Source organism: Parasteatoda tepidariorum, chromosome X1, assembly GCF_043381705.1.
Source record: "Parasteatoda tepidariorum isolate YZ-2023 chromosome X1, CAS_Ptep_4.0, whole genome shotgun sequence".
Classification (NCBI taxonomy): domain Eukaryota; kingdom Metazoa; phylum Arthropoda; class Arachnida; order Araneae; family Theridiidae; genus Parasteatoda; species Parasteatoda tepidariorum.
In genome coordinates, this window is record NC_092214.1 from 4,999,095 (window position 1) to 5,015,574 (window position 16,480).

A 16,480-nucleotide genomic window follows, 5' to 3' on the forward strand; every position below is an offset into this window, starting at 1 on the left:
AGACAATATATATATATCATTTTACTGCTCACAATTTGCAAAAATTGCGAATTACTATGAGTGTTTTTCGAAGGCTTTGTCGTCTCAGAAAGTAATGCTTTTTGAGAATCTGCTATTTTCATAACTGTTAAGTCAAGTTTATCCTATCTTTCGCTAGCACGCACAAACTCTGAAAATAGAGCAGACACTCAATATGAAGAGGCAGTTTTATGAAAATTACGAGCGTTTGTGCTTTAATTTTTAATATTTAAAAGCTAGTCCAAGACTGCTTTATCTGGGCTTCAAACATTTACAAAAATTGAGAATTATTCATTGCTTTTGGTAATTTTCAAGTAAGTGGAAAAATCTCGCCAAATTGGCGAGGTTTAAATCTTTTTTAACAACTTTTAACATATATGAGTTATCAGTTCTGAAGCCCAGATAATTATTTACTTCAAAATGGTATATATAGATTGAAATTATGGCTTTGCCACAAATGTTAGACACTTAAACTGTACTGTGGATTTTTTATTTGCCTTGGTAGCTAAAGAGTATCGAGAAAAATTACTGTTAAAATTGAAAAAGAAACCCATCTTAGAAGCGGGAGAAAATGTGCGAGAATTTTGTACTTGAGGATAATATGGAAAGATTTGATAGTTTAAAGCTATGAACACACACATGTAATTTTTTCTTCAAATTAGTTTTCTTTTATCTACTTACTTGTAATAGCCCATACTTGAGTTCAATATCCAGAAAAGTATATTCTTTGACCATTGGGGAGATGTTTTGGGGTAGTCTTTCTTCCAGACATCCCAATATATTTGCCAATGTACCCAGCACTGGTTCTGTAGCAAAAGCCAATGTGTCACTAAAACATCGGAAAAGAATAATAAGAATACATAAGTTTCAAGAGACTTAAAAAATTAAGAACTCGTAAAAATAAAAACATCCTAATCTTTAGTTTGGAGCAAAATGTAAGAAAATAAATAAAAATTTTAACCAATAATACTATTGTCATAATTTTTCCGTAATATTTCGGGAAAACCGCTAAATAATTAGAAAAAAATCCAATTTAAAACACTTATCGCAAAAAATTCTAACGTAATGGGATAAAAAATGTCAAAATCCGAAATTAGGAATAATTCCAAGAAAAGAGTATTTTTACAATCGTACAAAATATTTTCTGATGACTACATTGACTACATTGTGAGAAATTACTTTTGAGTTGTAAAAAACGTTGCATTACTAACCAAACAATTGATAAGTACGGGACACAAAAAAAAAAGAAAAAAAAAGAAGGAAAAAAAAAACGCACCACCCAGAATAATGTCTGATCGGATCTTCACGCTCTAGGACGGAATTTTAGTTGTTTGAGGGGGTGACCTCAGAAATACTAATTAATTAATGAACACGACATTTCAAGTTACGAAATCAGACACAAAAACGTACTTTCTCTGAATTAACTTAACTATATTTGTTTGGAATAAACATTATAAATTAATATTTTTGAGGTCACCCCCTCAAATCACTTAGATTTAGTCCTAGAAAGTGAAAATCTTATCATTGGATCAAAAGCTATTCAGGGTGGTCCGTTTTATTTTGGCGCACTGCACTTCAATGAGTACAATTTGAAAGAAACATGATTAAATATTACGTGAATGAAGTTTATGTCAAAAAAGTAATTTCTGTGAATTTATAAATTATTTTTAAAGAAGTTTTTAAAGTGGATAAACGCAAACTAATAGGTTAAATACAAAATTATAATTCGCGATTATTTACATTATGATTTAAAAAAAAACTTAGTTATGCAAAATTAAAAGAACTATCCCACTGGGTAGTTAAATCATGGTCTACTAATATTATTTTTGGTAGGAGTATTACTTGGTTGAACTAAAATTTACGTTTGCTCAATCATATTAATTCAATTAAAAGCGCAACTTAATGGGCACATAAACCTAATTTATTACAATATTTTCAAATTATATAAATCTAATTTACAATGCACTAAAAATAAACGGACCACCCTGAATACCTTTTGATCTAATGATTGGATCTTCACGCTCTAGAACTCAATCATAATGGTTTGAGGGGTTTACCTCAAGCATGCTAATTAATTAGTGGTGACGATATTTTAAGTTACGAAATCAGATTCAAAGACATACTTTCTCTGAATAAACATACTTTTTTTTTCGATGGATTTGAATTTCGGATCACAAAAATTTAGAGAATAGCTGTAATGTGGGAAATATAGTCTTAGTTGCTTGGTCAGAAGAGCGGTCCAAAGTTTGGACCCCTTAATGTTAATTTTATTTCTTGCATATTTCATCAGATCTCCAGGACTTTTTAAACGAATCGAAAATGTTTTGAACACAACTATAAAATTAGTTTATTCAAAATTAATTCCATACAAAATACAACTTTTGGCAAATATTTATTACTTTTCATTATTTTATTCAATAATATTAAAAAAAAATTGAATTCTAAGGTTTAAATTTTATATTATTATAAAGAATGTAGTTGTAAACCGTAAAGTAAAAAAAAAAATTGCGAAATCAGTTGAACTGTTCCTAAGAAATCAAACTTAAATTTTTTTTTTTTTTTTTTTTTTTTTAAAGTTTACTTCTCAGGAACTATTCGATTAATTTATCTCACAATTTGTATTCTGCTACTGAAATTACATTCTTTGGAATGAGAAAAACTTTTGTACAATTCAAAAATTCAAAATTTTATAAAATTCAAAATTCTTACAATTAAAAATTTTTTCGACTATTATGAATAGAAAATAAAGAAAATAATGTATATTTACTAAGAGCTTTTCATTGCACAGAATTGTCTTTGGAAAAACGAATTTTATAAATGCTTGCAAAAATTTTTCAATTCGCTTAAAAATTTCGAGTTATAGCGAAATAAAAAAAATAAATAATAAATATATAAATAAAAATAAAAACAACATTAAGAAGTCCAAACTTTGGAACACCCTCTTGACCAAGCTATTCGGACCATATTCCCTAGATTGCGGCTGCTCCTTATAGTTTGGGTGTCAGAAATCCGAATTGAAAAGAATGTACGTTTATTCAGAGGAAGTACGTTTTTGTGTCTGATTCCGTAACTTAAAATATCGTCTGCACTTATTAATTAGCATATTTGAGGTCACCCCATCGAACCATAAGGATTGAGTGCTAAAACGTTAAGATCCCAATAAAAGTAATTCGGGGTGGTCCATTTTTAACTTTGCGCAGTGTACTTCGGTTAAATTAATTATATTTAGTGCTCTAAAATTAGTTATAATTCAAGCATGTTACACGATTGTCCGAAATTTAAAAAGAATAATTAACGGTAGCTTTCATTCCAATTTTCTAACAATATTAATTAACTGCATTATCTGGACCATGTTTCTCAGATGCATAATCATTTCATGAACTGAGATAGCAATATTTTTTGACTCAATATATTCGAACCGAGAAAGCAATTTAATAAAGCATAATCCAAAATTAAAGCATTTTATGAACCATTTCATACAGGTGACAAATATATTTGCTTTACAGGCTCACAAATATTTACCAAAAAAAAAAAAAAAAAACAAAAAAAAANAAAAAAAAAAAAACCAAAATAAATGAAAGAATGTTTTGCAAAATAAACGTGTATAATGTTTCAACGTTTAACCACAACTAAATCATCATAAATGATGATAAATTAAGTAACGTTAATAGCAACTTTAAAACATGTATGGAAGTGTTGAGAATAAATTTTTCATTCGAACTGACAAAGACACAACATTATTAATTTTAAATGAGAATCACTTTAATTATGCTGTCGGAACATTAAATGGAAAAGAAACACAAACATTTTCGAAATATTTTTCGGAATGATACCGGACGATAAATGCTTTTAGAAATTCCTGAAATATTTTCTTTTCTTCTCTAATATAATTCTGAGTCTACCTTGGTTTCTGGAAACAGATTTTTATAAAGAGTTTAAAAGAAGACTTTTCGTTACTACCTTTACCAATTACTAAATACAGGGAATTTAACGGAAGGGGCGAACTACGCTCAATTTTCGTCAAACTAATATGAATTCTGAATTTTCAGAGTAAATTCTAACATTGTTAATTAAGTTTGAACTTGAAAGAAAAGTTGCAAGTCTTGGAAAAAAGGAGTTTTCGAGTTTCTGTTGATTAGTTTTTCTTGTCATGCTACAATTAGTTAATTTTCAGATTTTGAATAAATTCATTTTTACACTTCATTGGTAAATTTAATCGAAGATAAATTCACGGAAAATAAATTAGTCAATAAATATCTTGCAGTTAGAAATTCGTCTTTCAATTAATAAATGCAATTTTGATTTTATTTTTGTTCATTTATAAGGCTCTTGTTCATTTATTATTTAGAGATATACATCTAAATTCTCTTTACTGCAATTAAGTATATTTACAATAATTTTATTTAAATTAAGTAAATTTTCAATTAATCAAGCAATTAAGTAACTAATACATCTAAATTCTCTTTACTAGAATTACACTGGTGAATATAATTTACAATAATATTAAGTCATTTAAGTAAATTTATAACTAAGAAAGCAATATTAAGCAAGTACGCAACTAAATGAGCTATTTTGTTTTACAAAAATTTCCCTATCTCCATGAATACTTAAGCTAGGTTTACGAATTTTTATGCTGTAATTTTATATAGTAATCGACGTAATTACGAGCTCATCTCCGTAAAATTTTGCGATAGGGGGGTATTCAGAACATTCTTTTTCGTTAGTTATCTATTGCCGGTCATTAAAGCCTCTAAAAACTTTATTGATATGTATGAGAAATCGCCTAGCTCAAACAATTCTTCAGTTTCATAATATTTCTTCAAGTATTTCGTGAGAAATATGAAAAAATGAGTTTGGATAAAAGTGCTTCCATTATTTTTTCCAACCACTGTTTGATGGAAGTATTAATATTGTATAACTCGGTGATTTTTTTAAAAAAAACTCACTTAACTCACTCAAACTTGCACTTAAATGTATTTCTCATAGACTCGTAGATATGAATAATAAATTACTTTAAATTTGATAAGTAAAAGTGAAAGAATTTAATACATTTAATTTCACCCAAATATATTTAATTTATTAATTTTAAAGTATACTCACTATTTAACGTGAAATGCAGAATTTTAGTTGTTTACATTAATTAAATGAAATGAATAATGAAAAGTCTTTCGCTAATAACCATTCCAAACTAATTACATTTAATTTAACAAGACCGAGAAAAATTTTGATTTTTGCAAGATAAGTACTAGCGCTTATTTGTAAGATCATTAATTTATCTGAGTTCTAGAAATAAATGAGTAGGCTTTAAATTCAACTAATTAAAACTGTGTACGGTACTTGATAGTCTCATTAATTATTAAATTGGAAGAATTGTTAGCTCAAATTAAGAAAAATGAAAGAGTAATATACTAATTTGATTGATTTGATGCTAAGCATAGCGTTAGCATTAACTTTCAAATTTTCAAACAATATTTATTAAGTGGTCAACTGATGAGTGATATTTTATTATGAGTCGTAATAGAAAATGGTAATTTTTAGCTGTTCGAGCTTATATTAATATTATTGCAAAATATTAAAAAAGTACTCTTCCGATTTTCTTGCAAATTGAAAAAATATGTAACGTACACAAAACAAAACAAAAGTAAAGACTAACACAAGGACCTAATCAAAGACAAAGATATAGACAAACACAGAAACCAAAACAAAAACAAACACAATGTAAAATAAATAAGCAGACCACTCTGAAGGAAATTTGATCTAATGATCGGTTCTTCACGTTCGATCACTCAATCTTAATGGTTTGAGGGAGTGATCTCATAGATGGTAATTAATTAGTACAGATTTTAATTACAAAATCAGACTCAAAAACGTACTTTATTTGAATAATTATATCCTTTTTTCGATAGATTTGGATTTTGGCCATCAAATACAGAGGATAGAAGAAATCGAGGAATTCTGTTTCCATTACTTTGTTCAGGAGAGTGGACGAAAGTTTGGACCCTTTAATGTTAATTTTATTTTTTGCATATTCCTCCATGCTGTTTTTATTATTTATTTATTTATTATTACTATTATTAGTATTTCGCTATGTCTCGAACTTTTTAAGCGAATTGAAAATTTTGTGCACACAATTATGAAATTCACTTATCCAATGATAATTCTATACAACAAAAAAAACTTTCAGCAAGTATTTATTATTTTCTGTTATTTCATTTAAAAACAATAGAAAAGAATTTCTCAATTTTGTGCAAAATTCTTTTAATTCGTTTAAAAAGCTGTCGAGATATGACGGAATACACAAAAAGCAAAATTAAAATTAAGAGGTTCAAACTTTGGTTTGCTCTCCTGACCAAACTATTGGGAAAATATTTTCCAGATTGCGGCTACCCTCTGTATTTCGGAAGTCAGTAATTCGAATCCGTCGAAAATACGTTTTTCTGTCTTAGTTCGTATTTTTTGGTTCCCTAAGAATTTTTTGTTATTTTGTTTTTAACTCGCTTCTTTATTGCAAGTTTAGTTTTAGACAATTTTTTTTATCATGCAAATTTATGTTTCAAATAAATACATAGAGAATAATGCAATATAGAGAATAATAAATACACGTATTTTTATGCAATTTAATTAATCAATTACTTAAAAAAACGGTCCTTCCATTTTAAATCACAATTCAGTTGCTTAACAGAAATTTCTGTTCTTAAAAATTCCTTTTTTTTAAAATTAAATAATTTAAGGGCTTAGGACAATGTCATGATAAGCAATACTTTTCTAGAGGTAAATTTTTATAATTGTTTTTCTTCAGTTTTCTTTAACAAATGCTTAAACTCTTGGAATTTTGCTAGATAACAGATAAGATTTAAAAAAAAAAAAGAAAAAAAGAAAAAGCGTATTGTTTACAAGGAAATCGTGTAGTTAGTTATTACAAGAGCTCTCAAAATATTCTCCCAAAGAATTTGAAAATGTGTTATTATTATATTAACCTTTACTTTTCAACTTTAAGCATCATTTCAAGAAAATAATAAATAAATAAATAATTAAAAAAAATACTAATTAAACGTCAAAGGCTAACTATTCAGTAGTAAATATTTTTGTGTCTTTATTTAATGCAAGCATTTTCATTTCAACGCAAGTTTAACAATATTAAAATAATAAGATTTAATTAAAATAAACCATCCGATTACTGCTGCAATATTTTCAATAAAACCAAGCTAAAACCTGAAACAATTCTAAGCACGAAAAAGCAATCTACCATAGATTCTTATTTTCAGTTTCGCTGATGTCATTTTTAAATGTCCCCTCATCATGAGAGTTCTTTTTTGTTCTAGACATTATTATAAATTTTTATCATGAACGAGTATGATAATTTGTAAGTCATAATAAATGAACTCTCATTTTTATCTCCTGAACACAAAAGAAGCTTTCAGTAAGAATAACGGTAATAGAGAGTCTTCTTCCCTGTAACTGCATCAAAATTTCTAATTTAATGACATGGAGAGGTTACAAAGTGTTTTCTACGTCAATGATGGGAATTTATGGTATGTGAGGGTTTTGCCATTAATCGTAGGTATTGAATCTAATTTAATCGGCTCTCTAAAATTTATAATTAGTTCATTTTTCTTATTCAAAGAATTTATAACTGATTGAACTTTTTCGAATCGATGTTTCCTTTAAGTGCATCTTAATTTCAATCTATAATTTGTATGTAAAAGATAAAATCTAAAACGCATTATGCACTTAATGTTCATATAAAGAAATGTTTAATTGTACAAAAATCAATAAATTAAATATTTAAATCGGGTATGTATCGAAATCACAAATATAAATTATAGTAAATAAATATCGAAATATATTTCTCGAATATTATTAAAGTACTTATTTTGAAAAATATGTGGGACGCAACAGTTTCATGGATAGTTTTGAGATCTGAAAATAACCAGTCGCCACGTAGCGAGTGAACAAAAAAAAATAACAACTTAAAATAAATAAACAATTGGTTACTTTATACCATCGTTTTTTTAAATCGTTTGATGATAAAAGTACACCAATGCAGAAAGACTTTTCAGACAAAATTTTCATTAAAATGTTCAATGTTCCAACTAAAAATTCTGATTTTTTACCTTATTTTACCATATTAAAAAAACAGACAAATAATCGTCAGTAATATGGTATTCAACGCGTTAACTGTGAGATAAACTGTTTATTAACTGAGTTCACCTAGTGCGGGAAAACAACCAGAATTTCTTTGCACCAACTAGGCTCATCTACTTGTTCCTTGTAGATATGTACACATTAAAGTCGAGAGGTGTAGTCTGTCAATCTCATGACCGACTGAACGAGGATTAGAGTCCCAGCGTTGACACCACAATATTTCCTCCATTCCCTTCAACACCCGGAAAGTTTCCAGAGTCCAGCACTCCCCAATTTGTGACCCTTGACTATTAGAATAGGATACTCTCATCCACGCATAGATGTTAGCATCATGAACCTGATAAACTATCTCCGATGTCCATTAAAATTTCTTTATTTACATTTTGGAACCATACTAGTTGTAAATGGTATCAAAATCATAAAGGTAACAAATGTTCCTTAAACTTTACGATTATTTGGATTGACAGACTGCTTCTTGTTATTTAACTATAATTTTTAAATGAACATTCTAATAGTGAAGAGTCCATCAAATTCTGATGGAAAGATTCAAGTAGAAGGAGAGCTCTTTGACAATTCACATATTTTAAAATTGTAATGTATACATTAAATGTTTCTTGTTGGCCCACACAATATGGAGCCCCTGAAAAAGAGGCCAACAAATCTACCCTAATATGCTGAATTGACGAATATCAACCATGGTAGGCATTGAAAAAAAAAATAATTAAATGTATTTCGTTTCCCAAAATATTCTCAAATTCAGTATATTTAACTGAATTCCGTCACATATATAATTTTTATTGTTGAATTAACTTTTTAAAGTCGTAGATTATTTCAAATATAAATTTTTTTAAAACTATAGTTTAATCCAAGCAAAAATAATTGTAAAAATTGACTATTCAATGAAAGGGACCCATCGACTTCAGTTATCGTCTCATTAGGTTTGAGGGAAAGTGGTTACTGAGTTATTAAAGTCTATTAGCCACAGCCTACGAATTAAAAATTTAATTAAAAATTAAAGTAATAATGGGTTTGAAGTTTTAATCTTGCATAGAAAGCTTTAACATGGAACGTGTAATACATAAAATATTTCAATTCATGTATATTTAGCTCCCTCTGAGATATATTGCATGAACATGGTCAAGTTTTTACCACAGCAACAAAACTCAGTAAATTATGAAATAAAATGAATAATTAAAATAATATTTTTTAAGAGAACAAAAATATACATGTGTACTACTTTGATGAAAATGTAACGGGAATGCTAATTTAAAATTCTTCTGTAATAGATATGGTCTTCAAATTCACTTCAAACATTTTTACGACTTCCGTAAGCATTTGGAATTACTCAGAGTTTAATTTTGTCTTCTGAAAATAAATGAGTTTTTAATGAGCGAAGAATTTTCATGACATCGATTTTCCGAAATGGCTAATGTTATTGAGAAAAGAAAATGCATTAAATTTTGTTTTCACAATGGAATTTCTGCTGGAATAAATTATTTGAAATGTTACGAGATGCTTTTAAAGACGACTGCTTATTAAAAAAATAGTATTTGTTTGGAATAAAATGGTTGAGAATCTGTTGGAGACGAAGACTATAAAAGATCTGGCTGACCATCTGTCTCAATTAATGGTTAACAAATCGATCAAGACAGGAAATTGATAATCATTGATCTTTTCGACAAAATAAAACTTTCTTGAACAAGTTTCTGTATTATTTGGTTTTAGTCTAGCTAAATTAAGAAAAATAAGACTGCGATGCGTCGCATATTTAATATACAAAGAACTTCAAATTCGTTCTGAAGACAACAGCATTTTCAGTGGGCCTAAAGGATACTTATACCAGCAGTTTTTCTTTAAATAATTTATTACCAATTATGAAACTTGAATCTATGCTTTTGGTACAAAGAAAAAAGAAAAAAAAAAACTCAGTAATTAAGTGAATGGAGCTTGAAAAAAAAAGCAAGGCAGTATCAAAATTGCTCAAAAATCAAGGTAATAAGGCAGTAGACTAATTGTGTGTTTTTAACATTGAATTCTAATCAACAGACCTGATAGTCAATAAAGATTACTGTTTTAGTGTTTCTAGGTTTTTTTTTTGACACGCAAGGTGACACGCTTTTTGTTACTGCTGTTCCTATTAGTCAATTTCTGGCAACGCAGCAACAGATTTTGCTTTAGAATCACCGTATTCTCCTGACATGGCAAAGTGTAACTTTTTTTTGTTAAATTTTTACTGTTTATTATTTCAAGCTGGAATTGCTTCTTCATCGCTTGGTCATCGCTTTGAGTAAATTAAGTAATCGGTAAAATAAAATTCGCTTTGAGCTCTAAATGTCATAGGGTTTTAAGGTATGTTTTGAGGATTGAAAAGAAAAAAAACGTTAGAGAATACTTTGAAAAGAGTATTTTGAAAGTAATAAAAGTTTTATTAATAGGTATCTAATGTTTTACGTCACCATTCGTAGTACTTTTTGATCGCAATTCGTCATACAGCCATATCAGTTGCATTTTAAAATAGTTCTGGAGAGAGTTTTCGGTGAAAAAGGTAATGAAATGTCTGTTCACTGTGCTGATAATTAGAGGAAATTTCAGAAATCAGCAAAGAGCATATTTCAAAATAATACGAAGAAACTATTTGATATATAAATATTTTGGAGCAATAAAGTGAGTTTAGCCCTATATTACTTCCCAAATATTTCTGGTGTCTAATGGGTGTAGTACTGAAACAAAATAAATAAAATTTTCTACATTTTGATTTGTGTTTACATTCTTTATGATTACGTAGTCAAGTTATAGATTTGAAATACTGCAACCAAATAAATCTGCAACTGACCCTAAGTAGAGCTTAGACGTATCTATTAAAACTAAACAATTCATACAATAAGACTCATTAATATTTCTTTCAAAACATATCACTGATATTAACAAATCACTGATTCTTTTAAATATCTACGTAAACAAAAACAGTCTGTTTATTTCCTTTTTGTATGATAAAACTGTTACAATCAACACACTAAGAAAAAACTATTGCCAAAACTACCAGAATGAGGTAAAATGTAACGCCCAGAATATGGTAATTACCATATACAACATCAGTATAACATAGTTTACAATATTAGAAATAGCATTCAAGTGAAGCATTAAAATTTATTTGTTTTTACCTGCTCTGTCTTTAACATAAATAAATAGTTATTAAAAATGAATCTTACATCTTCTGCACATATTTCCATATTTTATAGATTTAAGGTTAAGTAGATTTTGCTGAAAACATGTACCGAAAAAAAAATTCTTGTCAAAACTGCCGGAATATGGTAAAATTTGAGGTGTTTCTGGCTCTATGGGAACACTAAAAAGTACGGTAGTTTTTACTGAAGCACTTAGGCAATGACTTTAGGCAAATTTAACGATAAAATATGTTTTTATTACCGGGCTGTTTTGTAGTTTGTGTGGTAAAATTTGAAAATTTTATTATGATACCTTGGAGCATTACATACAAGCAATTTATTCGGCTAAATTTACTTTTAATTTTTTTATTTTTACTAAAGGCAGTGCAGGCGTACTAAAGGCAGTTTACTTTTACTAATAACAATTATACGACAATTTTAGGAAAGAACCAGAAATTTATTTTAAAAAAATAGTTCTCAGTTTCAAAGAGCAGCAAATTTTTACAAAACAAATATCTAAAATTAGCCATTTTTGCACCTAAAAGGATTTTGCATTCATTCGCATCTAGGATTATAAGTTTTTTTTATAAATAAAAAGTCCAAAGAAGTTGCAATAAAGATTTTTTAGAAGTTTAAGTTTGATTTTAAAACAGATTGCTTGCATTGTAAGAAAATTACATTTAAATATCTACACAATTGTATTTACTTTTATTTTAATCAATACATTTTGTTTAGAGAAAGGGATAGATTAAACGAGGGATAGAAATGGAAGGTAAATAGAAAGTAATTAAAACGGTTAGTAAATTAAGCAAATAAATGATTGTATGAAGGTTTTATTTGAATAGGGATAAAACTCGATATTTAAAAAAATGGAGTGATCCACATTTTCATGTTTATACATGTCATTTCTATCCTATTTTAAAAATAGTACACCCCCAGATTATTTTTGGTAATAAACAAAGGGAATCACCAATCAGACAAGAGAAGAAAAAAAATGCATTAATTACACTTTGAAGTTGATCCACTCTTCAAATAAAGAGTTCATGTCTACGTGAGGGATTTTATTATTTTCTGCTAAAAGTGTTTACTAAAACAATATTTTAATTTAAACTTCTGTTTAGTTTAATCTTCCATTAAAAATTAAAATTTTTTATATTCTTTTTAAGGGATAACTAATATTGGCAAAGACACAAGCATACTGAATGATAGAAATTTTCAAATTCATGCCAATCACGGAATTTTTAATGATTTTTAATGCAACACTACAATTTTTTAAAAATAAAATTTAATTTTAAATTAAAACTAAATCATTCATTAAAATTTTAAATTAAAATTTTAACAAATATAAAAATATCTTTATAAAAAGTTAAGCATAATGATTTATTAAAATCAAAATGTTATTAAAGTGCACTGAATTTCTTAAATTTTAAAAAATATCGAATAATAATTTGAAGTCTATATTTAATATTTCAAATAATTTGTAAGTTAAATTAATTTTTACTGGGAAAAAGTTCTGGTGAAATTAACGTACTTCTGGTAAAAAAAATTAAATCAAATATACCTATTTCCGAGTCAAAAGAACTGATAGTTAAAAATTCATGAAAGATTTTATTTGTATAAAAAATTAAAATTTTTGCTTATACCTATTAACGTTTAAAAACCTAACAGATGGAAAAATTATTCAATTTGAAATCAAAAAATACCACATGGAAAATACCACCTTTTAGCTTCTATTTAAAGATGTTGGGACAACCCTGATACATAACAGCTAAACTACTGATTTAGTTTAGCCAAGTCTAGGTGTTTGTTTATTTACAGACACGTATTTTTCATAGTTTTAAAAATTTGTAAATATTAGCATATGGATTACATAGAAGTCTAATACATAGAATTACATAGAAATCTAAACTGCTTCAAAGTTAGCAAGGGCTTACTAAAGAAAATAGAGATTATCAAATTGAAATTTTTGCGTTATCTCAATTTATTTCAATACTGAAAATTTTGAACTTTTTGGTTCAAATTACCAAATTGTACATTTACTATCAAACAGCGTGGTAAAAAAAACCGTATTTTATTCTTAATTTTTCCAAAAAGTGATTACCAATGCTCTTCGGTAGAAATTACTGTCCTTTTCGATGTTCCCATAGAGTTCGAAACAAGGTAAATTTTACAATATTCTGGTAGGTTTGACCATATTTTTTTCTCATTGAAGAATATTTTTGCATTGAATTTTTCATAATATCAACTGCTTGGAAATGATACATACCATGAAATTTATATTTTATGAGTAATAAATAAGATAATTATAAATTAAAATTAACAAATGAAAGAGGAAATAAAATAAAAAACAAAACTTAATTGATTAAAAAATAAAAACAAAAATCAATTACTAAAAAAATGAAAATTAATTAATAAAAATTAATTAATAAATAAAAAATAAAAATTAATAAATGAAAAATAAAAATGAAAACTGAAATAAACAAATAAAATAAACAAACTAAAAATTAATTAATAAATAAGTAACAAAAAACTGGCGACATTTTGAAAAACTGTCGTGGGAATAAATATTTATGCATACTTCTCATTTTGATTGGAAATTGGATTATTAAATAGTTATGTAATTTGGACTTACTTGGATTCTTCAATTGGATGATACAAGGTTAATAATTTAGGGTGTTTTAGTCGATCTAGTTGTCTTACGCTAAATCTTAAAATTTCTGTGATGGTTTCCTTCCTTTTTGGTTTATGAAGCTTTTCTGCAACTCTTTTTTCAAAGTAAAATACTGAAGCTTCCTAAAAAAGAGAATAAATATTATTGAAAAAAATACCGTAGACAATGTATAAATATATAATTATTGTAAATCGTTAAGAAACAGTCAATTCTTTCAAAATAATTTCTTAACAAGATTTTAGCATTGATACATAAATTTAACCCTGCTTTTAGCAATACAAGTTCCTACCTGAACTTTTTCGTTGATTTAAGAATTGCTATGGTTTGATTAAACCATAAATTCGAATTACTAGTGTGTGACACATTTTTTTAAAAATTGACATTTGCTATAATGACATGGTAAATATTTAATGACATGGTAATAATTTGTTATAATGGCATTTTATATTCCTCCAATTGAGATAATAGTAGGCAATTTTATTGTGCAGTGAGGAAAAAGTATATTCAAAACTACCAGAATATGGTAAGATTTCAAAACCGCGAACCTCAAAAACCACGGTAAATTTTCCGAAGTGCCTTGACAATGACTTTTGATAAATTTAGTAATAAAATATAATTTTATGATATGTAATAACATTCGGAAAAAGGGTTAAAATTTCGCAATTTTATCATATTTTAGAGCATGGCATAAAATTCATTGATCGGTTAAATTGACACTTGTATTTTTATGAAATTTGTGGCAATAAGAATTATAATTTTGAAAACTTGAATTTCTGGTAAACCGTGACCATAAGAACGAAAAAATTACGAAATGCATGGTTTTAATGCCATATATTTTGGTTTTATTACCCAGAATCACGCTTTTTTTTAAATCAGAAATATCAATACCACACAGAACGGTAATTTTACCAAATTTCTCCGTATTTTGTTTTAGTCTAGTCAAAATCAAATATAATTTCAATATTTTTTTTAGAATTATTTAACGTCCTGATGCTAAATCTGCCATATCTGCTACCGGTCATGTTTTAATACCTTATATTAAATCAGACATGATAGTTAATTACAAAGATTTTAAATTTTTAATATTATTGATAATATTAAGGTTGTATAAAAAATCCTTTGTCTTGAATGTGTGAAAGTAATAGAGATTCTGGTAACATACTTTGCGTCGTGTCTGGCAAAAAAAAAAATTAAAATTGAAAAATGATTTCTTGTTTTGAAAATTACACATTATGTTAAATTATTTCTTTCCTCAATTTTCAAATAACATCAAATTATAAAAAGGACTCATATACTGATTCATTCATGCATTATTTTCCATTTTTTTGTTGCTATTATTAATAACATTAAACATGTCAATGTTCTGCGATATTGCAATGGTTATGAAATTATATTGCACTTGAATTTTTGTTCCTGTTTTTTTCGAAATTAAGTTTAAATAAACATCAAAACTAAAGCTATGGAAATTTGCAAAAAATTTTTTATTTATTACATATTAAAAATATATAAAATATATTTCAGCAACATCACCATCTCGTTTGAGTGATTCATGAAACTATGTTATTGGAAGAGAGTCTTATGGAACTATTTAATTCTGTTAAAATTAATCAGTTGTTAGATATTCTGATCTTATTTGATCTTTGCATCTACCTCTATTCAATTTTAATGAAAAATAAGAACGATAATAAAAATGCATGTCTGCTGCATTTAATATTTATAATTGCTTACATAATTTAATGAGCATCGATATGAACTAAAATTTTTTTTTCGAAGTTAATGATGGCATAGCTTACAAAGCATTCAATTAAAATAAAAAAAAGGTCAAACGCAAAGCGAAAATTGCTTTCAAATAAATCCTGGAAATAAATTAGCAATAGGATAGTTGTTTTTTAAGGAATTAAAGTCAATTCATTTATCGCATTAAAATTTCAAATCTCATTACGATGACTAATAATCTTTTCCATAAAACATTTTTCTAATAAGAGAGTTAATTAAGACTTTTTTTTTATGCAGCATTTAAGACGCTTGTACTTTTCATTAGAAATTCAGTATAGCACAAACAGATTAATTAGTTTTAACGTTTGTAAAGAAGTATATGTTCGTCATTTAAGGAAAAAAAGTTATCAATTATTTAATCAGTTCTATCAAAGAAATACATCTCACAATTATTTAATCCTTGAATAGAGAAGAATAATAAAATTAGATACAAACATATACAAATAGAGTAATTTGGGTATTCTGATCTTTCTAAACATATAAAAGCCTTTTCTAACAGTATTTACTCACTTTAAAAGCCTTTTCTTTTTAAAAACAAAATGAAATGTTCTTTTTTCAGGAAAATTTCAGAAAAATGTTCTATTTAGTGCATATTATAAAAAGTATGAGTAAAACTGTAAATTAGGGGAGAAAATGGTAAAAGCTTGTATATCTAATGCTTTGCGTAAGCAATAAAATAGCTGTATAATCGAGTAAACTGAAGCAA

General features: G+C 27.0%; 1 protein-coding gene across 4 annotated transcripts in view; it reads right to left on the minus strand.

The window, feature by feature from the left end:
* The window catches only part of LOC107440096 (SCY1-like protein bma), an 811,210-nt gene that overhangs the window by 127,738 nt on the left and 666,992 nt on the right, over positions 1–16,480 (minus strand). For all 4 annotated transcript variants that reach the window (XM_071187972.1, XM_071187971.1, XM_071187973.1 and 1 more), the window contains 2 exons: positions 13,960–14,120; positions 700–847 (listed from right to left, as the gene is read on the minus strand). In XM_071187972.1, coding sequence (XP_071044073.1) covers positions 700–847; positions 13,960–14,120 — 309 coding nt within the window. The remainder of the gene's footprint in view (positions 1–699; positions 848–13,959; positions 14,121–16,480) is intronic.